Genomic DNA, 25123 nt, shown 5'->3' with positions numbered 1-25123 from the left:
TGGGCCTCTCGGGACAGGTTCGGTGTGATGTCAACCCCCAGATCTTTCTCACTATTTGACTCTTGCAGGATTTCACCTCCCAGGGGGTACCTTGTGTTCAGCCTCCTGCTCCCTTCGCCTAATTTCATTACCTTACACTTTCCTGAGTTGAACTTTAGCAGCCATTTTCTAGATCATTCCTCCAGTTTGTCCTGGTCATCCTGTAGTGTGTGTGTGTGTGTGTGTGTGTGTGTGTGTGTGTGTGTGTGTGTGTGTGTGTGTGTGTGTGTGTGTGTGTGTGTGTGTGTGTGTGTGTGTGTGTGTGTGATTTTACTGAAACACTAAAATAATGCTCTGTACTACCGGTAGTAGTTTTAGTGGTACTCTGTGTGGAAGTACAAGTAATGCTAGCAAGAGAAACATTAATAGTGAAGTCCTGAAAGACGTGGGAGAGGAAGGAACCTTCCACCCGGGCCATCTTGCAGATGACATCCACTACTGCGATGCTCAGTTTGTCACCATTCATCACCCGTTGACATTTCTGGAGACAAATTCGTGCAGGGAGAGATGCACTCAATGTTGTCTTCACAAAGCTGCGTGTCACTGTTGAACACCCGGTGATGCGGGCACATGTAACTCACCATCCCGCCCACAACACACAGATGGAATTTGGTACAGTCGTAGGGATCTGGCACGCGCTCACCCGGGGTGGTGCAGTGAGGAACACACAGGTCGCAGTAGGAGTAGCAGACACTATTGTCGTCGGTGCACACACCGGATCGGTAGTCGAAGAAGCGCGTCTCCGGTGGACAGTGGGCGTCGAGGAGAAGATTGTCATCCAGGCACACGTAGTAGAGAGAGCAGTTGGTGGGGTGGGGCGTGACCTTGCCGGGGGCGAGACAATGCGGTACACAGGGGTCACACGTTGACCGGCAGGGGTCAGGGAGTGTGGTCAGCGGGTCACAGCGGGGCACGGTGTGGCTCTCATTGAAGTAGTAATCGTCGGGACATGACACCGAGTCAATAGACGCAATCATTTCCCCTGGAATAGATTCATATTTCATAGGCATTTTGTCTGATACGATTATCAAGGATTGAATTCGACGTTGCAAGATGCAAGGCGGGTATTGCAATAGCCTGGTTTCCTGGATGAATCAACAACTCCACCAAACCCAGCTTTATCAACTCATGCCTGAACCTCTGAATGAACTCCACTACTGAAAATAAGCGTAAAAAATAACCTTATTCGGCTTAAAATAATTTTTTTCCATCAAAAAGATAAGTTTTTTATTTTAAAGCAACCCAAAATATTTCAATCTATTTCTTTTTGTGAAATTAATTGTTTAATGCTCTTCTTTATTGATTAACGAAGAGCAACCCAAAGACTAAGTTATCGGAAGAAATCAGTAAAATCATTATAATCTTTTTAGTAGAAAACACCCCATTTATGAAATATTTTTGTCGCATCAAAGAACTCACAATTTTCAGTGGAATACACACCTAAACAATATAAAAATAAGCTTAAAGCAGGAAAGAATACTCACTAAAACTATCAAAACAAGCTCAGACTCATTAAGTATTTACGTGTCCACTTAAGAAATCTCTATATCTTTCCTCGATCATGGCGGCCTAGTCTATATTTACTAAACAGTTGACGAGCTGAGAAACACTTCGAGATCGTTTTCGACTCAAGGTAATTATTCCAGCCGTTCTCTAAACAAGTTCACAAAGTCCATTCCATACACCAGCCAAACCCCCTGTTTATGAATGAAAAATGGTTTACACACTACTCACACAACCCGTCCTCGACTCAAGTCCATTACATCCAGCGGTCGACCACACAGACGCATTCATATATTTTTACATGCTGTTCATTCAAAACAGGAATTTTCTCAAATATAAATTAATATTAAAATATATTAGCATATTGTGCATATATAGGCATAGGTTAGGTTAGGTGTTTAGGTTCTGTTGGCGATTATTTGTATTTGTAGTACGTGGGTGAAGCATTTACAGCGTTGTGATTCGAACAAAATTCGTCAGTGAAGCACTTGTTCCGGATATGTTCGGACGTCAGCAGTTGTGAGTCGTGTGTAAACCGCTTTTCATTCATAAACAGGGGGTTTGGCGGGTGCATGGAATCACTTTTGGATCTTTGTTTGGAGGACGGGCTGACTCACAACTGTTGACGTCCGAACACTTCCGGAACAAGTGCTTCACTGACGAATTTTGTTCGAATCGCAACGCTATAAATGCTTCACCCCATGTACTACAAATACAAATAATCGCCAACAAAACCTAAACACCTAACCTAACCTATGCTTAAATATTCACAATATGCTAATATATTATAATATTAATTTATATTTGAGAAAATTCCCGTTTTGAATGAACAGTATGTAAAAATTTATGAATGCGTCTGTGGGGTCGACCGCTGGGTGTAATGGACTTGAGTCGAGGACGGGTTGTAGTGGGTGCATGGAATCACTTTTAGGTCTTTGTTTGGAAGACGGGCTGGATAATTGTTACAGAAAACCTCGTATGCTTCGGGGCTCATAAACTGGTTCATAAGTGGAAACTAAGCTGCAACAGCCACCATGTGAGGCTCAGATTTTGTGAGTGATATGTGGACCGCAGTTACCATTGTTAGAGGCGTCGAGGCAGACGTAGTACCGGGTGCAGTCGGTGGGGTCTCTCACTCTGATCATGGAGTCCACACCTGAGCAGTCTGGCGCACACACCTGCTCGCTTCTCCACACCTGTCACGAGTATGGATAGGGTGGAAGGGTGAGGCTGGGGACGTTTGGGTTAGGAAACTAGTAAACAAACAAGACCCAGAGAAGACATGTCTCAAATAGGGATACAATTATATCTTGCCTCAACGGACTCTATAAAGTCAATAAACTTATAGAAAGAACTTTCATATTTGAAAATGATAGACAATTAAAACACAATAGACAATTAAAAGAGCAAAAGATAAGACAAGAGACTGTAGGAGTGCAGAAGACTGTAGAAGACGTTGTGGTCTTTACGAGGCAACTCCTATATGTGTACCCAACCAATCACACTCACATATGTCTAATCTACTCTTGAAACAACCAAGGAATCTCACATCAATTAAGTTACCCGGTAACAAAGTAGCAACTATGTAGCACCAGGTAAGCTATTCCATACTGTAATAGCTTTATTTCTTATACCAGTATTTACTAATTTTTTCCTGCATGTAAACGTATCCAATTTTTATCCACTGCTTTGTTTACTTCTTATGGTTGATATATTTAGCAACCTATTAATATTCCCCCTTGTTATAGAAGCAGAGATGATGAGAGATAATGAGAGGGGAAGTGGAGGAAGGGGAAGAAATGAGTGGAGAAGAGAAGAAAGAAATGATGAGAGAAAGTAGGGGATAAGAATTGAGGAAAAGGGAGATAGGCAAGGAGAGCGATGAATATAATGATGTGTTATATTGCAACTTATACATACTAAACACACATTGCCATTAATAATATAAATAACGAGAAGAAAAAAGTAGTAAACTATATTAAAATGTCTGGATATATTTATAATATAAATCTCACCATAAGGAGTGTAAATTCACGTGAAAGAGTAATCAAAATCATGACATAACAATAACTATTTGAATTCTTTCTTAAGTGTTTGTCTAGAATGATGATTAAGAGTCGCGAGCAATGTGAACTCTCACTGTATACACACTGAGAGTTTACTTTAGTACTGAACTATGTCCAAGACCCGAGTGTACTTACTGGATGGTCCATACACTAGTATGGTGGCCTTAATATCCCTCCCGCAGTTAAGATGCTGTAAGTCCTACACCATAGATGGTGTTGTGTGGCGCCTGAGGGAGGCGGCTGATGGCGGCAGTTTGGTTATCCCACAAACATTTGTTATCCCGTGTTGGCTGATGACTGTTGTGTGTTGTTCTTTGTGACTTGTCTCGTAAATTGTCAATGCCTCACGCAGGTCAGTAAGTATTGCTTCAAGTGGGTCAGAAAGTGCTGCTTTAAGTGGGTCAGTAAGTACTGCCTCAGGTGGGTCAGTAAGTACTGCCACACGTAGGTCAGTAAGTACTGCCTCACATGGGCCGGAAGACACTGCTTTATTTGGGTCAGTAGGCACTGCCTCACGTGGGAGAGTAGGCCCTGCCTCACGTGGGTTAGTAGGCACTACCTCACGTGGGTCAGTAAGTACTGCTTCACGTGGGTCAGTAAGTACTGCTTCACATGGGTCAGTAAGTACTGCCTCACGTGAGACAGTAGGCACTGCCTCACGTAGGTCAGTAAGTACTGCTTCACAAGGGTCAGTAAGTACTGCCTCACGTGAGTCAGTAGGCACTGCCTCACGTGGGTCAGTAAGTACTGCTTCACGTGGGTCAGTAGGAACTACCTCACGTGGGTCAATAGGCACTGCCTCACGTTGGTCAGTAGGCACTGCCTCACGTGGGTCAGTAAGTACTGCCTCACGTGGGCCGGAAGGCACTGCATTACTTGGGTCAGTAGACACTACAAGTCGTGGGTCAGTAGGCACAGCCTCACGTGGGTCAGCAGGCACAGCCTCACGTGGATCAGTAGGCATTGCCTCACGTGGATTAGTAAGTACTGCCTCACGTGGGTCAGTAGGCACTACCTCACGTGGGTCAGTAAGTACTGCTTCGAGTGGGTCAGTAGTCACTACCTCACGTGGGTCAGTAGGCACTACCTCACGTGGGTCAGTAGGCACTACCTCACGTGGGTCAGTAAGTACTGCTTCGAGTGGGTCAGTAGTCACTACCTCATGTGGGGTCAGCCGGCACTGCCTCTTGTAGGTCAGTAAGAACTACCTCACGTGGGTTAGTAAGTACTGCCTCAGTGGGGTCAGTAGGCACTGCTTCACGTGGGTCAGTAGGCACTGTCTCACGTGGGTCAGTAGACACTGCCTCACGTGGGTCAGTAAGTACTGCATCTCGGGGGTCAATAAGTACTGCCTCACATGGAACAGTAGGCACTGGCTCACGTGGTTCAGTGTGCACTGCCCTACGTGTGTCAGTAGGTTCAACCTCACGTAGATCAGTAAGTATTTCCTCTCGTGGTTCAGTAAGTACGGCCTTACTTAGGTCAGTAGGAATTGCGTCACGTAGGTCAGGAGGCACTGCCTCATGTCGGCCAGTAGGAACTGCTTCACGTGGGTCAGTAGGCACTACTTCACGTGGGTCAGTAGACACTGCCTCACGTGGGTCAGTAGGCACTACCTCACCTGGGTCAGTAGGCACTGCCTTACGTGGGTCAGCAGGCACTGCCTCACGTGGGTCAGCAGGCACTGCCTCACGTGGGTCAGTAGGCAATGCCTCACGTGGACGTGGAAGTACAGCTTCACGTGGGTTAGTAAGTACTTCCTCATGTGGGTCAGTAGGCACTACCTCACGAGGGTCAGTAAGTACTGCCTCACGTGAGTTAGTAAGTACTGCCTCACGTGGGACAGTAAGTACTGCCTCAGGTAGGTCAGTAAGTACTGCCTCACGTTGGTCAGTAAGTACTGCCTTACGCGGGTAAGTCATATTATATTGTGGGTTGGGTGTTGTCGTTGATACTTCTTTATGGACAACCCAACTCAAAACTCGGTAGAGTGCTTATACTTTACCAGGAGATCACCCTGGGCGCTTCTGGCTCTTGGAGAGGGGCTCAACGTCACACGTTTAGGAGATGCGGCTCCAATACTTAGCCTCTCTGTCACGTGCACACACCCACTCGAGCCGCTGTTACTCCCCACTCTCTCCTTATGTGATATGATCTCCTCAATCCCCTTTGACTTATTAGTATTCCGTCCTGCCCTGTAAACAGCAGTGGTTCTTGGTTCTTTCTCTCTCTCTCTCCTTCTTTACTACTTCCTGGGAAGCCTCACTAGGACAAGGGCAAACACCAGCAAATTTGAATACATTTACTGGACAAAGCACAAACACAAAACATACACACATAATAATAATAATAATGAATCCTACACTCTATACTATTTCAGTCAGGTTGCACTCCAACACCATCAGAACTCTATCATCTGCTTATCAAGTGGTATCCTATCTCCTGATTCACCACCTAATACTACCAACCTCCTCAAGTAGGTCAAGTCTTATAACACAATGTTGCACTATAAGCAAGAGAACATTGTTCCACGAGGCTTCATCTCATGGAACCAAGTCTCTTGGAAGAGACATAGATAAATATAAAAAAAATTAAGCAATATGAAAGAGATAAGTAAAATGGGCAAGTGTTTGTTATTTCAAAATATGCGAGGGAGTGGTGAGGAGGTGGAAAGGAAGAGAGAGAGAATGAGGGGGGGGGGGGGAGGGACGCGACGGAGCAGGCAGGCGGTGGGGGGGAACGGAGAAAGGGAGGGAAAATGATTAGGGAGCCCGGATTGCAAAGGGTGGAGCCGGGTGGATGGTGGGAGGAGCGGATGGACTACTGGAGGAAACAGTTCAAAGGGAGGATGTGTGAAGGGAACTCTAGGTAGTGTTAGGGGACTCTAGGTAGAGCACGGGGAGGGTTGTGGGCGGACGGATCTCTAGGTGTAAGAGGCGAGGGTTGTGGGTTGAGTGAAGTAGGAGAGGGAAGGATGGGCAGTTGGCGAGAAGGGGAAGGGAGGAGTTTGAGGGAAAGGGAGGAGGGGAGGATAAGGGAGGAGGGGATGGGAAGGGAAAGAGACACTGTTGTTGAATAATTTTCCCCATATTACTTTACTTGCAGTCATAATACTTGCACATTTTTGCAAGTGTAAAATTCTTGAAGCAAAATACATTATGAAGGTTAGAAGAGTCTACGTTTTAAAATTTTATGATTGCAAAATACTTAAAGATGAACTATGACTTGGAATGAGAGCTGGAGCGCAGGAACTACATTTTCATCTTTGACTTATTCCCCAGCATCTATCTTGAGGTTATCTTGAGATGATTTCGGGGCTTTAGTGTCCCCGCGGCCCGGTCCTCGACCAGGCCTCCACCCCCAGGAAGCAGCCCGTGACAGCTGACTAACTCCCAGGTACCTATTTACTGCTAGGTAACAGGGGCATTCAGGGTGAAAGAAACTTTGCCCATTTGTTTCTGCCTCGCGCGGGAATCGAACCCGCGCCACAGAATTACGAGTCCTGCGCGCTATCCACCAGGCTACGAGGCCCATCTATGTTTTTAATTTAATTTATATCGGATGTATACTTACGAAAGTACAAGGGATATCTATGCCTTGAAACGAGAGGTGGAGCCCAATGACTATGTCCATTCCCTATACTTCATACAAAATATGACTGATTAAATTTTCGTAAATATTGAACAAATTGTAACGAGAATACGACGGTTGACACCTAGAGGCGGCCCTGGGAATAGATCTGACCTTGCTACACTGAAGACTGACATCTTTATAAGGGTGAAGGCAGAACGCAAACTTTGACCCGTTTGAGACGGACTCTAAAATCGATGACAGTGGAATCGGTACACTGCTGTGACATGAGAGGGACCCTGTATTCGACGAAGCGGTAATGGGTCAAATTTATTTTCATTTTTTTTATTTTCAAATTACGTCCATTTTCGGCCATACAAGCAAACGGCCAAATTCAGACGTAATTTGTAAGAGGACAGGTTGGTGTGGGGTATAACCCCAGACTTGAAACGGAACTTTAAATATATGAAGCCAGAATGGGCACTCAGCCCATTCTGAGTGCCCACATGATAAAAACGCTAAAACTGCTGTAGTCATAACGAAAACTTCGCCCAAAACCAAAACGTATTCATTACGGTTTCGTTCCAACTACTTGTGTAAAGTATGGTGCGATCAGTATGGTGTGACCAATATAGTGTGGTTAATATAGGAACTAGTAGGGTGTGATCAGTATCGCGTGGTCAGTATAGTGAGGCCAGTATAGTGTGGTCAGTATGGTATGGCCAGTATTAGGTGTATAGTGTGGCTAGTAATTGTGTGTCGGTATGGTGAGGCCAATATAGTGTGACCAATAGAGTGTGAATAGCATAGTGTAACAATATTGTGTAGCTACAATATATGATGTTGCCAGTATGGTCTGGTCTGTGTTATAGGTTCCAAAGACGTACAATAACACATCGAAATAATGTTTCGAACTGGGATAACATACACACTATTGAAGCTGTTCACATATTCACACAGAGTGAACATTAGTGAACAATCGACATGTTCTCACAGTAAGAGTGAATATTAATTAATAGGGGACGTTAAGAAGAAGGGAAAGGATTGGATTTATCAGGCGAAAGCACCAAGCCATTACAACCATATAGCACTTGGAAGGGATCAGGAAATGAGAAGTTAGAGACAGGATAGGAAGAGAGAAGTAACCTTACAGGGAGGGGATGGAGATGCTGAAACATGGACTGAGATGAGCATCTGTCACACACTGTATGAATGCACATTGATTTATGAAAAAAAAGCAGTGCGTGCAAAAATATACATATATTTGCGTGTTTTAAGATATAATGCAATGAACTACAATAAGCAAATCAAATTTTAGGCACATCTTGAGGAAAAATTATTTGAGAGGATTTGTACGGATATTTGATATTCAGTCCGTACAAAGTTCACGTTTGTCACATCACAAGACTCACCTGCTCTGAAAATGGAAGTATTTCTTGAACGACGTTTTCCCACATAGAATATGACAGGATAGAATATTGGATGGAAAAGAATGGGATATATAAATAGAATATCCTAGGTGGGAAGAGGATAGTGTAGGGACAAAATTGAATGCTGCAAGAGAGGATAGGAGAAGCAGCAGCGTCCTCAAGCACACCTCACCATGAGTAGCAGAAGAGAGGCAGCCCTGAGGAACATGGCGACGGTGAAGGTTACTTGTCAACTGACACAGCTGCGTCAGTCTCCCACCACCACAAGCAGCCGTTGTCGCCGCCCCCATTTTCCCTGTAATCACCTGATTACTAGTGAAATCACCCCCCCCCTCACCATAAACGCTTTCCCACGCTCATGACATCTACGACCACAACCACCTCATCACCATCACCACCATCACCACCATCACCACAATCAATCCCTTTCATCAATACCTGCCTGAAATTTCATCACCTCTAATATCGCCAATTCAATCATTGCAACTATCCACACCCCAGCCTCCACCATCCACACCCCAGCCTCCACTATCCACACCCCAGCCTCCATCATCCACACCCTAGCCTCCATCATCCACACCCCAGTCTCCATCATCTACACACCAGCCTCCACCATCCACACCCCAGCCTCCACTATCCACACCCCAGCCTCCATCATCCACACCCTAGCCTCCATCATCCACACCCCAGTCTCCATCATCCACACCCTAGCCTCCATCATCCACACCCCAGCCTCCATCATCCACACCCCAGCCTCCACCATCCACACACCAGCCTCCATCATCCACACCCCAGCCTCCATCATCCACACCCCAGCCTCCACCATTCACACACCAGCCTCCATCATCCACACCCCAGCCACCATCATCCACACCCCAGTCTCCACCATCCACACACCAGCCACCATCATCCACACACCAGCCTCCATCATCCACACACCAGCCTCCACCATCCACACACCAGCCTCCATCATCCACACCCCAGCCACCATCATCCACACCCCAGCCTCCACCATCCACACACCAGCCTCCATCATCCACACCCCAGCCTCCATCATCCACATCCCAGCCTCCATCATCCACTCCCCAGCCTCCATCATCCATATCCCAGCCTCCATCATCCACACCCCAGCCTCCATCATCCACATCCCAGCCTCCATCATCCACATCCAGGCCTCCATCATCCACACCCCAGCCTTCATCATCCACACCCCACCCTCCACCATCCACACCCAAGCCCTCCATCATCCACACCCTGGCCTTCATCATCCACACCCCAGCCTCCATCATCCACACCCCAGCCTTCATCATCCACACCCCAGCCTCCATCATCCACTCCCCAGGCTTCACCATACACACCCCAGCCCTCCATCATCCACACCCCAGCCTCCATCATCCACACCCCAGCCTCAATCATCCACACCCCAGCCTCCATCATTCACACCCCAAACTCCACCATCCATACCCCGGCCTCCATCATCCACACATCAGCCTCCATCATCCACATCCCAGCCTCCATCATCCACACACCAGCCTCCATCATCCACACCCCAGCCTCCATCACCCACACCCCGGCCTCCATCATCCACACACCAGCCTCCATCATCCACACCCCAGCCTCCATCACCCACACCCCGGCCTCCATCATCCACACACCAGCCACCATCATCCACACCCCAGCCTCCATCATCCACACACCAGCCTCCATCATCCACACCCCAGCCTCCATCACCCACACCCTGGCCTCCATCATCCACACACCAGCCTCCATCATCCACACCCCAGCCTCCATCATCCACACACCAGCCTCCATCATCCACACCCCAGCCTCCATCACCCACACCCCGGCCTCCATCATCCACACACCAGCCTCCATCATCCACATCCCAGCCTCTATCATCCACACCCCAGCCTTTATCATCCACACCCCAGCATCCATCATCCACACCCCAGTCTCTATCATCCACACCCCAGCCTCCATCATCCACACCCAAGCCTCCATCATCCACACCCCAGCCTTCATCATCCACACCCTAGCCTCCATCACCCACACCCCAGCCTCCATCATCCACACCCTAGCCTTCATCATCCACACCCTAGCCTCCATCATCCATCACACCCTAGCCTTCATCATCCACACCCTAGCCTCCACCATCCACACCCCGGCCTCCACCATTCACACACGAGCCCTCCATCATCCACACCCCAGCCTCCATCATCCACACCCCAGCCTCCATCATCCACACCCTAGCCTCTATCATCCACACCCCAGCCTCCACCATCCACACACCAGCCTCCATCATCCACACCCCAGCCTCCATCATCCACACCCCAGCCTCCATCATCCACACCCTAGCCTCCATCATCCACACCCCAGCCTCAATAACCCACACCCCAGACTCCATCATCCACACCCCAGCCTCCATCATCCACACCCCAACCTCCATCATCCACACCCCAGCCTCCATCATCCACACCCTGGCCTCCATCATCCACACCCCAGCCTCCATCATCCACACCCTAGCCTCCATCATCCACACCCCAGCCTCAATAACCCACGCCCCAGCCTCCATCATCCACACCCCAGCCTCCATCATCCACACCCCAACCTCCATCATCCACACCCCAGCCTCCATCATCCACACCCCAGCCTCCATCTTCCACACCCCAGCCTCCATCATCCACACCCCAGCCTCCATCATCCACACCCCAGCCTCCATCATCCACACCCCAGCCTCCATCATCCACACCCCAGCCTCCATCATCCACACCCCAGCCTCCATCATCCACACCCTAGCCTCCATCATCCACACCCCAGCCTCCATCATCCACACCCTAGCCTCCATCATCCACACCCCAGCGTCCACCATCCACACCCCAGCCTCTATCATCCACACCCCAGTCTCTATCATCCGCACCCCAGCCTCCACCATCCACACACCAGCCTCCATTATCCACACCCCAGCCTCCATCATCCACATCTCAGCCTCCATCATCCACACCCCAGCCACCATCATCCACACCCTAGCCTCCATCATCCACACCCCAGCGTCCACCATCCACACCCCAGCCTCTATCATCCACACCCCAGTCTCTATCATCCGCACCCCAGCCTCCACCATCCACACACCAGCCTCCATCATCCACACCCCAGCCTCCATCATCCACATCTCAGCCTCCATCATCCACACCCCAGCCACCATCATCCACACCCTATCCTCCATCATCCACACCCCAGCCTCAATAACCCACACCCCAGCCTCCATCATCCACACCCCAGCCTCCATCATCCACACCTCAACCTCCATCATCCACACCCCAGCCTCCATCATCCACACCCCAACCTCCATCATCTACACCCCGGCCTCCATCATCCACACCCCAGCCTTCATCATCCACACCCTAGCCTCCATCATCCACACCCCAGGCTTCACCATCCACACCCCAGCCCTCCATCATCCACACCCCAGCCTCCATCATCCACACCCCAGCCTCCATCATCCACACCCCAGCCTCCATCATTCACACCCCAAACTCCACCATCCATACCCCGGCCTCCATCATCCACACACCAGCCTCCATCATCCACATCCCAGCCTCCATTATCCACACACCAGCCTCCATCATCCACACCCCAGCCTCCATCACCCACACCCCGGCCTCCATCATCCACACACCAGCCTCCATCATCCACACCCCAGCCTCCATCACCCACACCCCGGCCTCCATCATCCACACACCAGCCTCCATCATCCACACCCCAGCCTCCATCATCCACACACCAGCCTCCATCATCCACACCCCAGCCTCCATCACCCACACCCCGGCCTCCATCATCCACACACCAGCCTCCATCATCCACACCCCAGCCTCCATCATCCACACACCAGCCTCCATCATCCACACCCCAGCCTCCATCACCCACACCCCGGCCTCCATCATCCACACACCAGCCTCCATCATCCACATCCCAGCCTCTATCATCCACACCCCAGCCTTTATCATCCACACCCCAGCATCCATCATCCACACCCCAGTCTCTATCATCCACACCCCAGCCTCCATCATCCACACCCCAGCCTCCACCATCCATACCCCGGCCTCTACCATCCACCCCCCAAGCCCTCCATCATCCACACCCCAGCCTCCATCATCCACACCCCAGCCTTCATCATCCACACCCTAGCCTCCATCACCCACACCCCAGCCTCCATCATCCACACCCCGGCCTCCACCATTCACACCCGAGCCCTCCATCATCGACACTCCAGCCTCCATCATCCACACCCCAGCCTCCATCATCCACACCCTAGCCTCCATCATCCACACCCCAGCCTCCACCATCCACACACCAGCCTCCATCATCCACACCTCAGCCTCCATCATCCACACCCCAGCCTCCATCATACACACCCTAGCCTCCATCATCCACACCCCAGCCTCAAAAACCCACACCCCAGCCTCCATCATCCACACCCCAGCCTCCATCATCCACACCCCAACCTCCATCATCCACACCCCAGCCTCCATCATCCACACCCCAACCTCCATCATCCACACCCTGGCCTCCATCATCCACACCCCAGCCTCCATCATCCACACCCTAGCCTCCATCATCCACACCCCAGCCTCAATAACCCACACCCCAGCCTCCATCATCCACACCCCAGCCTCCATCATCCACACCCCAACCTCCATCATCCACACCCCAGCCTCCATCATCCACACCCCAGCCTCCATCTTCCACGTCCCAGCCTCCATCATCCACACCCCAGCCTCTATCATCCACACCCCAGCCTCCATCATCCACACCCCAGCCTCCATCATCCACACCCCAGCCTCCATCATCCACACCCCAGCCTCCATCATTCACACCCTAGCCTCCATCATCCACACCCCAGCCTCCATCATCCACACCCTAGCCTCCAACATCCACACCCCAGCCTCCACCATCCACACCCCAGCCTCCATCATCCACACCCCAGTCTCTATCATCCACACCCCAGCCTCCACCATCCACACACCAGCCTCCATTATCCACACCCCAGCCTCCATCATCCACACCCCAGCCTCCATCATCCACATCTCAGCCTCCATCATCCACACCCCAGCCACCATCATCCACACCTTAGCCTCCATCATCCACACCCGAGCCTCAATAACCCACACCCCAGCCTCCATCATCCACACCCCAGCCTCCATCATCCACACCCCAACCTCCATCATCCACACCCCAGCCTCCATCATCCACACTCCAACCTCCATCATCTACACCCCGGCCTCCATCATCCACACCCCAGCCTTCATCATCCACACCCTAGCCTCCATCATCCACACCCCAGGCTTCACCATCCACACCCCAGCCCTCCATCATCCACACCCCAGCCTCCATCATCCACACCCCAGCCTCCATCATCCACACCCTAGCCTCCATCATTCACACCCCAAACTCCACCATCCATACCCCGGCCTCCATCATCCACACACCAGCCTCCATCATCCACATCCCAGCCTCCATCATCCACACACCAGCCTCCATCATCCACACCCCAGCCTCCATCACCCACACCCCGGCCTCCATCATCCACACACCAGCCTCCATCATCCACACACCAGCCTCCATCACCCACACCCCGGCCTCCATCATCCACACACCAGCCTCCATCATCCACACCCCAGCCTCCATCATCCACACACCAGCCTCCATCATCCACACCCCAGCCTCCATCACCCACACCCCGGCCTCCATCATCCACACACCAGCCTCCATCATCCACACCCCAGCCTCCATCATCCACACTCCAGCCTCCATCATCCACACCCCAGCCTCCATCACCCACACCCCGGCCTCCGTCATCCTCACACCAGCCTCCATCATCCACATCCCAGCCTCTATCATCCACACCCCAGCCTTTATCATCCACACCCCAGCATCCATCATCCACACCCCAGTCTCTATCATCCACACCCCAGCCTCCATCATCCACACCCCAGCCTCCACCATCCATACCCCGGCCTCCACCATCCACCCCCCAAGCCCTCCATCATCCACACCCCAGCCTCCATCATCCACACCCCAGCCTTCATCATCCACACCCTAGCCTCCATCACCCACACCCCAGCCTCCATCATCCACACCCTAGCCTTCATCATCCACACCCTAGCCTCCATCATCCATCATACCCTAGCCTTCATCATCCACACCCCAGCCTCCACCATCCACACCCCGGCCTCCACCATTCACACCCGAGCCCTCCATCATCGACACCCCAGCCTCCATCATCCACATCCCAGCCTCCATCATCCACACCCTAGCCTCCATCATCCACACCCCAGCCTCCACCATCCACACACCAGCCTCCATCATCCACACCCCAGCCTCCATCATCCACACCCCAGTCTCTATCATCCACACCCCAGCCTCCACTATCCACACACCAGCCTCCATCATGCACACCCCAGCCTCCATCATCCACACCCCAGCCTCCATCATCCACACCCTAGCCTCCATCATCCACACCCCAGCCTCAATAACCCACACCCCAGCCTCCATCATCCACACCCCAGCCTCCATCATCCACACCCCAACCTCCATCATCCACACCCCAGCCTCCATCATTCACACCCCAACCTCCATCATCCAAACCCTGGCCTCCATCATCCACACCCCAGCCTCCATCAAAAACACCCTAGCCTCCATCATCCACACCCCAGCCTTAATAACCGACACCCCAGCCTCCATCATCTACACCCCAGCCTCCATCATCCACACCCCAACCTCCATCATCCACACCCCAGCCTCCATCATCCACACCCCAGCCTCCATCATCCACACCCCAGACTCCATCATCCACACCCCAGCCTCCATCATCCAAACCCTAGCCTCCATCATCCACACCCCAGCCTCCATCATCCACACCCCAGCCTCCATCATCCACATCCCAGCCTCCATCATCCACACCCTAGCCTCCATCATCCACACCCCAGCCTCCATCATCCACACCCTAGCCTCCATCATCCACACCCCAGCCTCCACCATCCACACACCAGCCTCCATCATCCACACCCCAGCCTCCATCATCCACACCCCAGTCTCTATCATCCACACCCCAGCCTCCACCATCCACACACCAGCCTCCATCATCCACACCCCAGCCTCCATCATCCACACCCCAGCCTCCATCATCCACACCCTAGCCTCCATCATCTACACCCCAGCCTCAATAACCCACACCCCAGCCTCCATCATCCACACCCCAGCCTCCATCATCCACACTCCAACCTCCATCATCCACACCCCAGCCTCCATCATCCACACCCCAACCTCCATCATCTACACCCCGGCCTCCATCATCCACACCCCAGCCTTCATCATCCACACCCCAGCCTCCATCATCCACACCCCAGGCTTCACCATCCACACCCCAGCCCTCCATCATCCACACCCCAGCCTCCATCATCCACACCCCAGCCTCCATCATCCACACCCCAGCCTCCATCATTCACACCCCCAAACTCCACCATCCATACCCCGGCCTCCATCAACCACATACCAGCCTCCATCATCCACATCCCAGCCTCCATCATCCACACACCAGCCTCCATCATCCACACCCCAGCCTCCATCACCCACACCCCGGCCCCCATCATCCACACACCAGCCTCCATCATCCACACCCCAGCCTCCATCACCCACACCCCGGCCTCCATCATACACACACCAGCCTCCATCATCCACACCCCAGCCTCCATCATCCACACACCAGCCTCCATCATCCACACCCCAGCCTCCATCACCCACACCCTGGCCTCCATCATCCACACACCAGCCTCCATCATCCACATCCCAGCCTCTATCATCCACAACCCAGCCTTTATCATCCACACCCCAGCACCCATCATCCACACCCCAGTCTCTATCATCCACACCCCAGCCTCTATCATCCACACCCAAGCCTCCATCATCCACACCCCAGCCTCCATCATCCACACCCCAGCCTCCATCATCCACACCCCAACCTCCATCATCCACACCCCAGCCTCCATCATCCACACCCCAACCTCCATCATCCACACCCTGGCCTCCATCATCCACACCCCAGCCTCCATCATCCACACCCCAGCCTCCATCATCCACACCCTAGCCTCCATCATCCACACCCCAGCCTCCATCATCCACACCCTAGCCTCCATCATCCACACCCCAGCCTCCACCATCCACACACCAGCCTCCATCATCCACACCCCAGCCTCCATCATCCACACCCCAGTCTCTATCATCCACACCCCAGCCTCCACCATCCACACACCAGCCTCCATCATCCACACCCCAGCCTCCATCATCCACACCCCAGCCTCCATCATCCACACCCTAGCCTCCATCATCCACACCCCAGCCTCCATCATCCACACCCTAGCCTCCATCATCCACACCCCAGCCTCCACCATCCACACACCAGCCTCCATCATCCACACCCCAGCCTCCATCATCCACACCCCAGTCTCTATCATCCACACCCCAGCCTCCACCATCCACACACCAGCCTCCATCATCCACACCCCAGCCTCCATCATCCACACCCCAGCCTCCATCATCCACACCCCAACCTCCATCTTCCACACCCCAGCCTCCATCATCCACACCCCAACCTCCATCATCTACACCCTGGCCTCCATCATCCACACCCCAGCCTTCATCATCCACACCCCAGCCTCCATCATCCACACCCCAGGCTTCACCATCCACACTCCAGCCCTCCATCATCCACACCCCAGCCTCCATCATCCACACCCCAGCCTCCATCATCCACACCCCTGCCTCCATCATTCACACCCCAAACTCCACCATCCATACCCCGGCCTCCATCATCCACACACCAGCCTCCATCATCCACATCCCAGCCTCCATCATCCACACACCAGCCTCCATCATCCACACCCCAGCCTCCATCACCCACACCCCGGCCTCCATCATCCACACACCAGCCTCCATCATCCACACCCCAGCCTCCACCATCCATACCCCGGCCTCCACCATCCACCCCCCAAGCCCTCCATCATCCACACCCCAGCCTCCATCATCCACACCCCAGCCTTCATCATCCACACCCTAGCCTCTATCACCCACACCCCAGCCACCATCATCCACACCCTAGCCTTCATCATCCACACCCTAGCCTCCATCATCCATCACACCCTAGCCTTCATCATCCACACCCCAGCCTCCACCATCCACACCCCGGCCTCCACCATTCACACCCGAGCCCTCCATCATCCACACCCCAGCCTCCATCATCCACACCCCAGCCTCCATCATCCACACCCTAGCCTCCATCATCCACACCCCAGCCTCCACCATCCACACACCAGCCTCCATCATCCACACCCCAGCCTCCATCATCCACACCCCAGTCTCTATCATCCACACCCCAGCCTCCTCCATCCACACACCAGCCTCCATCATCCACACCCCAGCCTCCATCATCCACACCCCAGCCTCCATCATCCACACCCTAGCCTCCATCATCCACACCCCAGCCTCAATAACCCACACCCCAGCCTCCATCATCCACACCCCAGCCTCCATCATCCACACCCCAGCCTCCATCATCCACACCCCAGTCTCTATCATCCACACCCCAGCCTCCACCATCCACACACCAGCCTCCGTCATCCATACCCCAGCCTCCATCATCCACACCCCAGCCTCCATCATCCACACCCTAGCCTCCATCATCCACACCCCAGCCTCCATCATCCACACCCTAGCCTCCATCATCCACACCCCAGCCTCCACCATCCACACACCAGCCTCCATCATCCACACCCCAGCCTCCATCATCCACACCCCAGTCTCTATCATCCACACCCCAGCCTCCACCATCCACACACCAGCCTCCATTATCCACACCCCAGCCTCCATCATCCACACCCCAGCCTCCATCATCCACACCCTAGCCTCCATCATCTACACCCCAGCCTCAATAACCCACACCCCAGCCTCCATCATCCACACCCCAGTTTCCATCATCCACACCCCAACCTCCATCATCCACACCCCAGCCTCCATCATCCACACCCCAACCTCCATCATCTACACCCCGGCCTCCATCATCCACACCCCAGCCTTCATCATCCACACCCCAGCCTCCATCATCCACACCCCAGGCTTCACCATCCACACCCCAGCCCTCCATCATCCACACCCCAGCCTCCATCATCCACACCCCAGCCTCCATCATCCACACCCCAGCCTCCATCATTCACTCCCCAAACTCCACCATCCATACCCCGGCCTCCATCATCCACACACCAGCCTCCATCATCCACATCCCAGCCTCCATCATCCACACACCAGCCTCCATCATCCACACCCCAGCCTCCATCACCCACACCCCGGCCTCCATCATCCACACACCAGCCTCCATCATCCACACCCCAGCCTCCATCACCCACACCCCGGCCTCCGTCATCCACACACTAGCCTCCATCATCCACACCCCAGCCTCCATCATCCACACACCAGCCTCCATCATCCACACCCCAGCCTCCATCACCCACACCCAGGCCTCCATCATCCACACACCAGCCTCCATCATCCACATCCCAGCCTCTATCATCCACACCCCAGCCTTTATCATCCACACCCCAGCACCCATCATCCACACCCCAGTCTCTATCATCCACACCTCAGCCTCCATCATCCACACCCAATCCTCCATCATCCACACCCCAGCCTCCATCATCCACACCCCAGCCTCCATCATCCACACCCCAACCTCCATCATCCACACCCCAGCCTCCATCATCCACACCCCAACCTCCATCATCCACACCCTGGCCTCCATCATCCACACCCCAGCCTCCATCATCCACACCCTAGCCTCCATCATCCACACCCCAGCCTCAATAACCCACACCCCAGCCTCCATCATCCACACCCCAGCCTCCATCATCCACACCCCAACCTCCATCATCCACACCCCAGCCTCCATCATCCACACCCAAGCCTCCATCATCCACACCCCAGCCTCCATCATCCACACCCCAGCCTCCATCATCCACACCCCAGCCTCCATCATCCACACCCTAGCCTCCATCATCCACACCCCAGCCTCCATCATCCACACCCTAGCCTCCATCATCCACACCCCAGCCTCCACCATCTACTCACCAGCCTCCATCATCCACACCCCAGCCTCCATCATCCACACCCCCAGTCTCTATCATCCACACCCCAGCCTCCACCATCCACACACCAGCCTCCATCATCCACACCCCATCCTCCATCATCCACACCCCAGCCTCCATCATCCACACCCTAGCCTCCATCATCCACACCCCAGCCTCCATCATCCACACCCTAGCCTCCATCATCCACACCCCAGCTTCCACCATCCACACACCAGCCTCCATCATCCACACCCCAGCCTCCATCATCCACACCCCAGTCTCTATCATCCACACCCCAGCCTCCACCATCCACACACCAGCCTCCATCATCCACACCCCAGCCTCCATCATCCACACCCCAGCCTCCATCATCCACACCCCAACCTCCATCTTCCACACCCCAGCCTCCATCATCCACACCCCAACCTCCATCATCTACACCCCAGCCTCCATCATCCACACCCCAGGCTTCACCATCCACACTCCAGCCCTCCATCATCCACACCCCAGCCTCCATCATCCACACCCCAGCCTCCATCATCCACACCCCAGCCTCCGTCATTCACACCCCAAACTCCATCATCCATACCCCGGCCTCCATCATCCACACACCAGCCTCCATCATCCACATCCCAGCCTCCATCATCCACACACCAGTCTCCATCATCCACACCCCAGCCTCCATCACCCACACCCCGGCCTCCATCATCCACACACCAGCCTCCATCATCCACACCCCAGCCTCCATCACCCACACCCCGGCCTCCATCATCCACACACCAGCCTCCATCATCCACACCCCAGCCTCCATCATCCACACCCTAGCTTCCATCATCCACACCCCAGCCTCCATCACCCACACCCCGGCCTCCATCATCCACACACCAGCCTCCATCATCCACACCCCAGCCTCCATCATCCACACACCATCCTCCATCATCCACACCCCAGCCTCCATCACCCACACCCCGGCCTCCATCATCCACACACCAGCCTCCATCATCCACATCCCAGCCTCTATCATCCACACCCCAGCCTTTATCATCCACACCCCAGCATCCATCATCCACACCCCAGTCTCTATCATCCACACCCCAACCTCCATCATCCACACCCAAGCCTCCATCATCCACACCCCAGCCTCCATCATCCACACCCCAGCCTCCATCATCCACACCCCAGCCTCCACCATCCATACCCCGGCCTCCACCATCCACCCCCCAAGCCCTCCATCATCCACACCTCAGCCTCCATCATCCACACCCCAGCCTTCATCATCCACACTCTAGCCTCCATCATCCATCACACCCTAGCCTTCATCATCCACACCCCAGCCTCCACCATCCACACCCCGGCCTCCACCATTCACACCCGAGCCCTCCATCATCCACACCCCAGCCTCCATCATCCACACCCCAGCCTCCACCATCCACACACCAGCCTCCATCATCCACACCCCAGCCTCCATCATCCACACCCCAGTCTCTATCATCCACACCCCAGCCTCCACCATCCACACACCAGCCTCCATCATCCACACCCCAGCCTCCATCATCCACACCCCAGCCTCCATCATCCACACCCCAGCCTCCATCACCCACACCCCGGCCTCCATCATCCACACACCAGCCTCCATCATCCACATCCCAGCCTCTATCATCCACACCCCAGCCTTTATCATCCACACCCCAGCATCCATCATCCACACCCCAGTCTCTATCATCCACACCCCAACCTCCATCATCCACACCCAAGCCTCCATCATCCACACCCCAGCCTCCATCATCCACACCCCAGCCTCCATCATCCACACCCCAGCCTCCACCATCCATACCCCGGCCTCCACCATCCACCCCCCAAGCCCTCCATCATCCACACCTCAGCCTCCATCATCCACACCCCAGCCTTCATCATCCACACTCTAGCCTCCATCATCCATCACACCCTAGCCTTCATCATCCACACCCCAGCCTCCACCATCCACACCCCGGCCTCCACCATTCACACCCGAGCCCTCCATCATCCACACCCCAGCCTCCATCATCCACACCCCAGCCTCCACCATCCACACACCAGCCTCCATCATCCACACCCCAGCCTCCATCATCCACACCCCAGTCTCTATCATCCACACCCCAGCCTCCACCATCCACACACCAGCCTCCATCATCCACACCCCAGCCTCCATCATCCACACCCCAGCCTCCATCATCCACACCCTAGCCTCCATCATCCACACCCCAGCCTCAATAACCCACACCCCAGCCTCAATAACCCACACCCCAGCCTCCATCATCCACACCCCAGCCTCCATCATCCACACCCCACCCTCCATCATCCACACCCCAGCCTCCATCATCCACACCCCAACCTCCATCATCCACACCCTGGCCTCCATCATCCACACCCCAGCCTCCATCATCCACACCCTAGCCTCCATCATTCACACCCCAGCCTCAAAAACCCACACCCCAGCCTCCATCATCCACACCCCAACCTCCATCATCCACACCCCAGCCTCCATCATCCACACCCCAGCCTCCATCATCCACACCCCAGCCTCCATCATCCACACCCCAGCCTCCATCATCCACACCCTAGCCTCCATCATCCACACCCCAGCCTCCATCATCCACACCCCAGCCTCCATCATCCACACCCCAGCCTCCATCATCCACACCCTAGCCTCCATCATCCACACCCCAGCCTCCATCATCCACACCCTAGCCTCCATCATCCACACCCCAGCCTCCACCATCCACACACCAGCCTCCATCATCCACACCCCAGCCTCCATCATCCACACCCCAGTCTCTATCATCCATACCCCAGCCTCCACCATCCACACACCAGCCTCCATCATCCACACCCCAGCCTCCATCATCCACATCCCAGCCTCTATCATCCACACCCCAGCCTTTATCATCCACACCCCAGCACCCATCATCCACACCCCAGTCTCTATCATCCACACCTCAGCCTCCATCATCCACACCCAATCCTCCATCATCCACACCCCAGCCTCCATCATCCACACCCCAGCCTCCATCATCCACACCCCAACCTCCATCATCCACACCCCAGCCTCCATCATCCACACCCCAACCTCCATCATCCACACCCTGGCCTCCATCATCCACACCCCAGCCTCCATCATCCACACCCTAGCCTCCATCATCCACACCCCAGCCTCAATAACCCACACCCCAGCCTCCATCATCCACACCCCAGCCTCCATCATCCACACCCCAACCTCCATCATCCACACCCCAGCCTCCATCATCCACACCCAAGCCTCCATCATCCACACCCCAGCCTCCATCATCCACACCCCAGCCTCCATCATCCACACCCCAGCCTCCATCATCCACACCCTAGCCTCCATCATCCACACCCCAGCCTCCATCATCCACACCCTAGCCTCCATCATCCACACCCCAGCCTCCACCATCTACTCACCAGCCTCCATCATCCACACCCCAGCCTCCATCATCCACACCCCCAGTCTCTATCATCCACACCCCAGCCTCCACCATCCACACACCAGCCTCCATCATCCACACCCCATCCTCCATCATCCACACCCCAGCCTCCATCATCCACACCCTAGCCTCCATCATCCACACCCCAGCCTCCATCATCCACACCCTAGCCTCCATCATCCACACCCCAGCTTCCACCATCCACACACCAGCCTCCATCATCCACACCCCAGCCTCCATCATCCACACCCCAGTCTCTATCATCCACACCCCAGCCTCCACCATCCACACACCAGCCTCCATCATCCACACCCCAGCCTCCATCATCCACACCCCAGCCTCCATCATCCACACCCCAACCTCCATCTTCCACACCCCAGCCTCCATCATCCACACCCCAACCTCCATCATCTACACCCCAGCCTCCATCATCCACACCCCAGGCTTCACCATCCACACTCCAGCCCTCCATCATCCACACCCCAGCCTCCATCATCCACACCCCAGCCTCCATCATCCACACCCCAGCCTCCGTCATTCACACCCCAAACTCCATCATCCATACCCCGGCCTCCATCATCCACACACCAGCCTCCATCATCCACATCCCAGCCTCCATCATCCACACACCAGTCTCCATCATCCACACCCCAGCCTCCATCACCCACACCCCGGCCTCCATCATCCACACACCAGCCTCCATCATCCACACCCCAGCCTCCATCACCCACACCCCGGCCTCCATCATCCACACACCAGCCTCCATCATCCACACCCCAGCCTCCATCATCCACACCCTAGCTTCCATCATCCACACCCCAGCCTCCATCACCCACACCCCGGCCTCCATCATCCACACACCAGCCTCCATCATCCACACCCCAGCCTCCATCATCCACACACCATCCTCCATCATCCACACCCCAGCCTCCATCACCCACACCCCGGCCTCCATCATCCACACACCAGCCTCCATCATCCACATCCCAGCCTCTATCATCCACACCCCAGCCTTTATCATCCACACCCCAGCATCCATCATCCACACCCCAGTCTCTATCATCCACACCCCAACCTCCATCATCCACACCCAAGCCTCCATCATCCACACCCCAGCCTCCATCATCCACACCCCAGCCTCCATCATCCACACCCCAGCCTCCACCATCCATACCCCGGCCTCCACCATCCACCCCCCAAGCCCTCCATCATCCACACCTCAGCCTCCATCATCCACACCCCAGCCTTCATCATCCACACTCTAGCCTCCATCATCCATCACACCCTAGCCTTCATCATCCACACCCCAGCCTCCACCATCCACACCCCGGCCTCCACCATTCACACCCGAGCCCTCCATCATCCACACCCCAGCCTCCATCATCCACACCCTAGCCTCCATCATCCACACCCCAGCCTCCACCATCCACACACCAGCCTCCATCATCCACACCCCAGCCTCCATCATCCACACCCCAGTCTCTATCATCCACACCCCAGCCTCCACCATCCACACACCAGCCTCCATCATCCACACCCCAGCCTCCATCATCCACACCCTAGCCTCCATCATCCACACCCCAGCCTCCACCATCCACACACCAGCCTCCATCATCCACACCCCAGCCTCCATCATCCACACCCCAGTCTCTATCATCCATACCCCAGCCTCCACCATCCACACACCAGCCTCCATCATCCACACCCCAGCCTCCATCATCCACATCCCAGCCTCTATCATCCACACCCCAGCCTTTATCATCCACACCCCAGCACCCATCATCCACACCCCAGTCTCTATCATCCACACCTCAGCCTCCATCATCCACACCCAATCCTCCATCATCCACACCCCAGCCTCC

General features: G+C 54.4%; 1 protein-coding gene across 2 annotated transcripts; it reads right to left on the bottom strand.

Annotated features, from left to right (window-relative positions):
- Positions 1-205: 205 nt before the first annotated feature.
- On the bottom strand, positions 206-8891 carry LOC123759297 (peritrophin-1). 2 transcript variants are annotated; one of them, XM_045744164.2, is made up of 3 exons: positions 8781-8891; positions 2621-2738; positions 206-1021 (listed from the first exon to the last, which is right to left on the bottom strand). In XM_045744164.2, the coding sequence occupies exons 1-3, from the start codon at positions 8814-8816 to the stop codon at positions 495-497; spliced, it is 681 nt and encodes a 226-aa protein (XP_045600120.1). In that variant the 5' UTR covers positions 8817-8891; the 3' UTR covers positions 206-494. The 2 variants fall into 2 exon arrangements, with proteins under 2 accessions (XP_045600120.1, XP_045600119.1); XM_045744163.2 differs by lacking the exon at positions 8781-8891 and adding an exon at positions 8591-8759.
- Between the last annotated feature and the right edge of the window lie 16232 nt (positions 8892-25123).

The sequence above is a fragment of the Procambarus clarkii genome, chromosome 32, assembly GCF_040958095.1.
Source record: "Procambarus clarkii isolate CNS0578487 chromosome 32, FALCON_Pclarkii_2.0, whole genome shotgun sequence".
Lineage (NCBI taxonomy): Eukaryota > Metazoa > Arthropoda > Malacostraca > Decapoda > Cambaridae > Procambarus > Procambarus clarkii.
The sequence above is the reverse complement of the archived record's forward strand: the minus strand, read 5'-3'. Positions and strand labels throughout refer to the sequence as shown.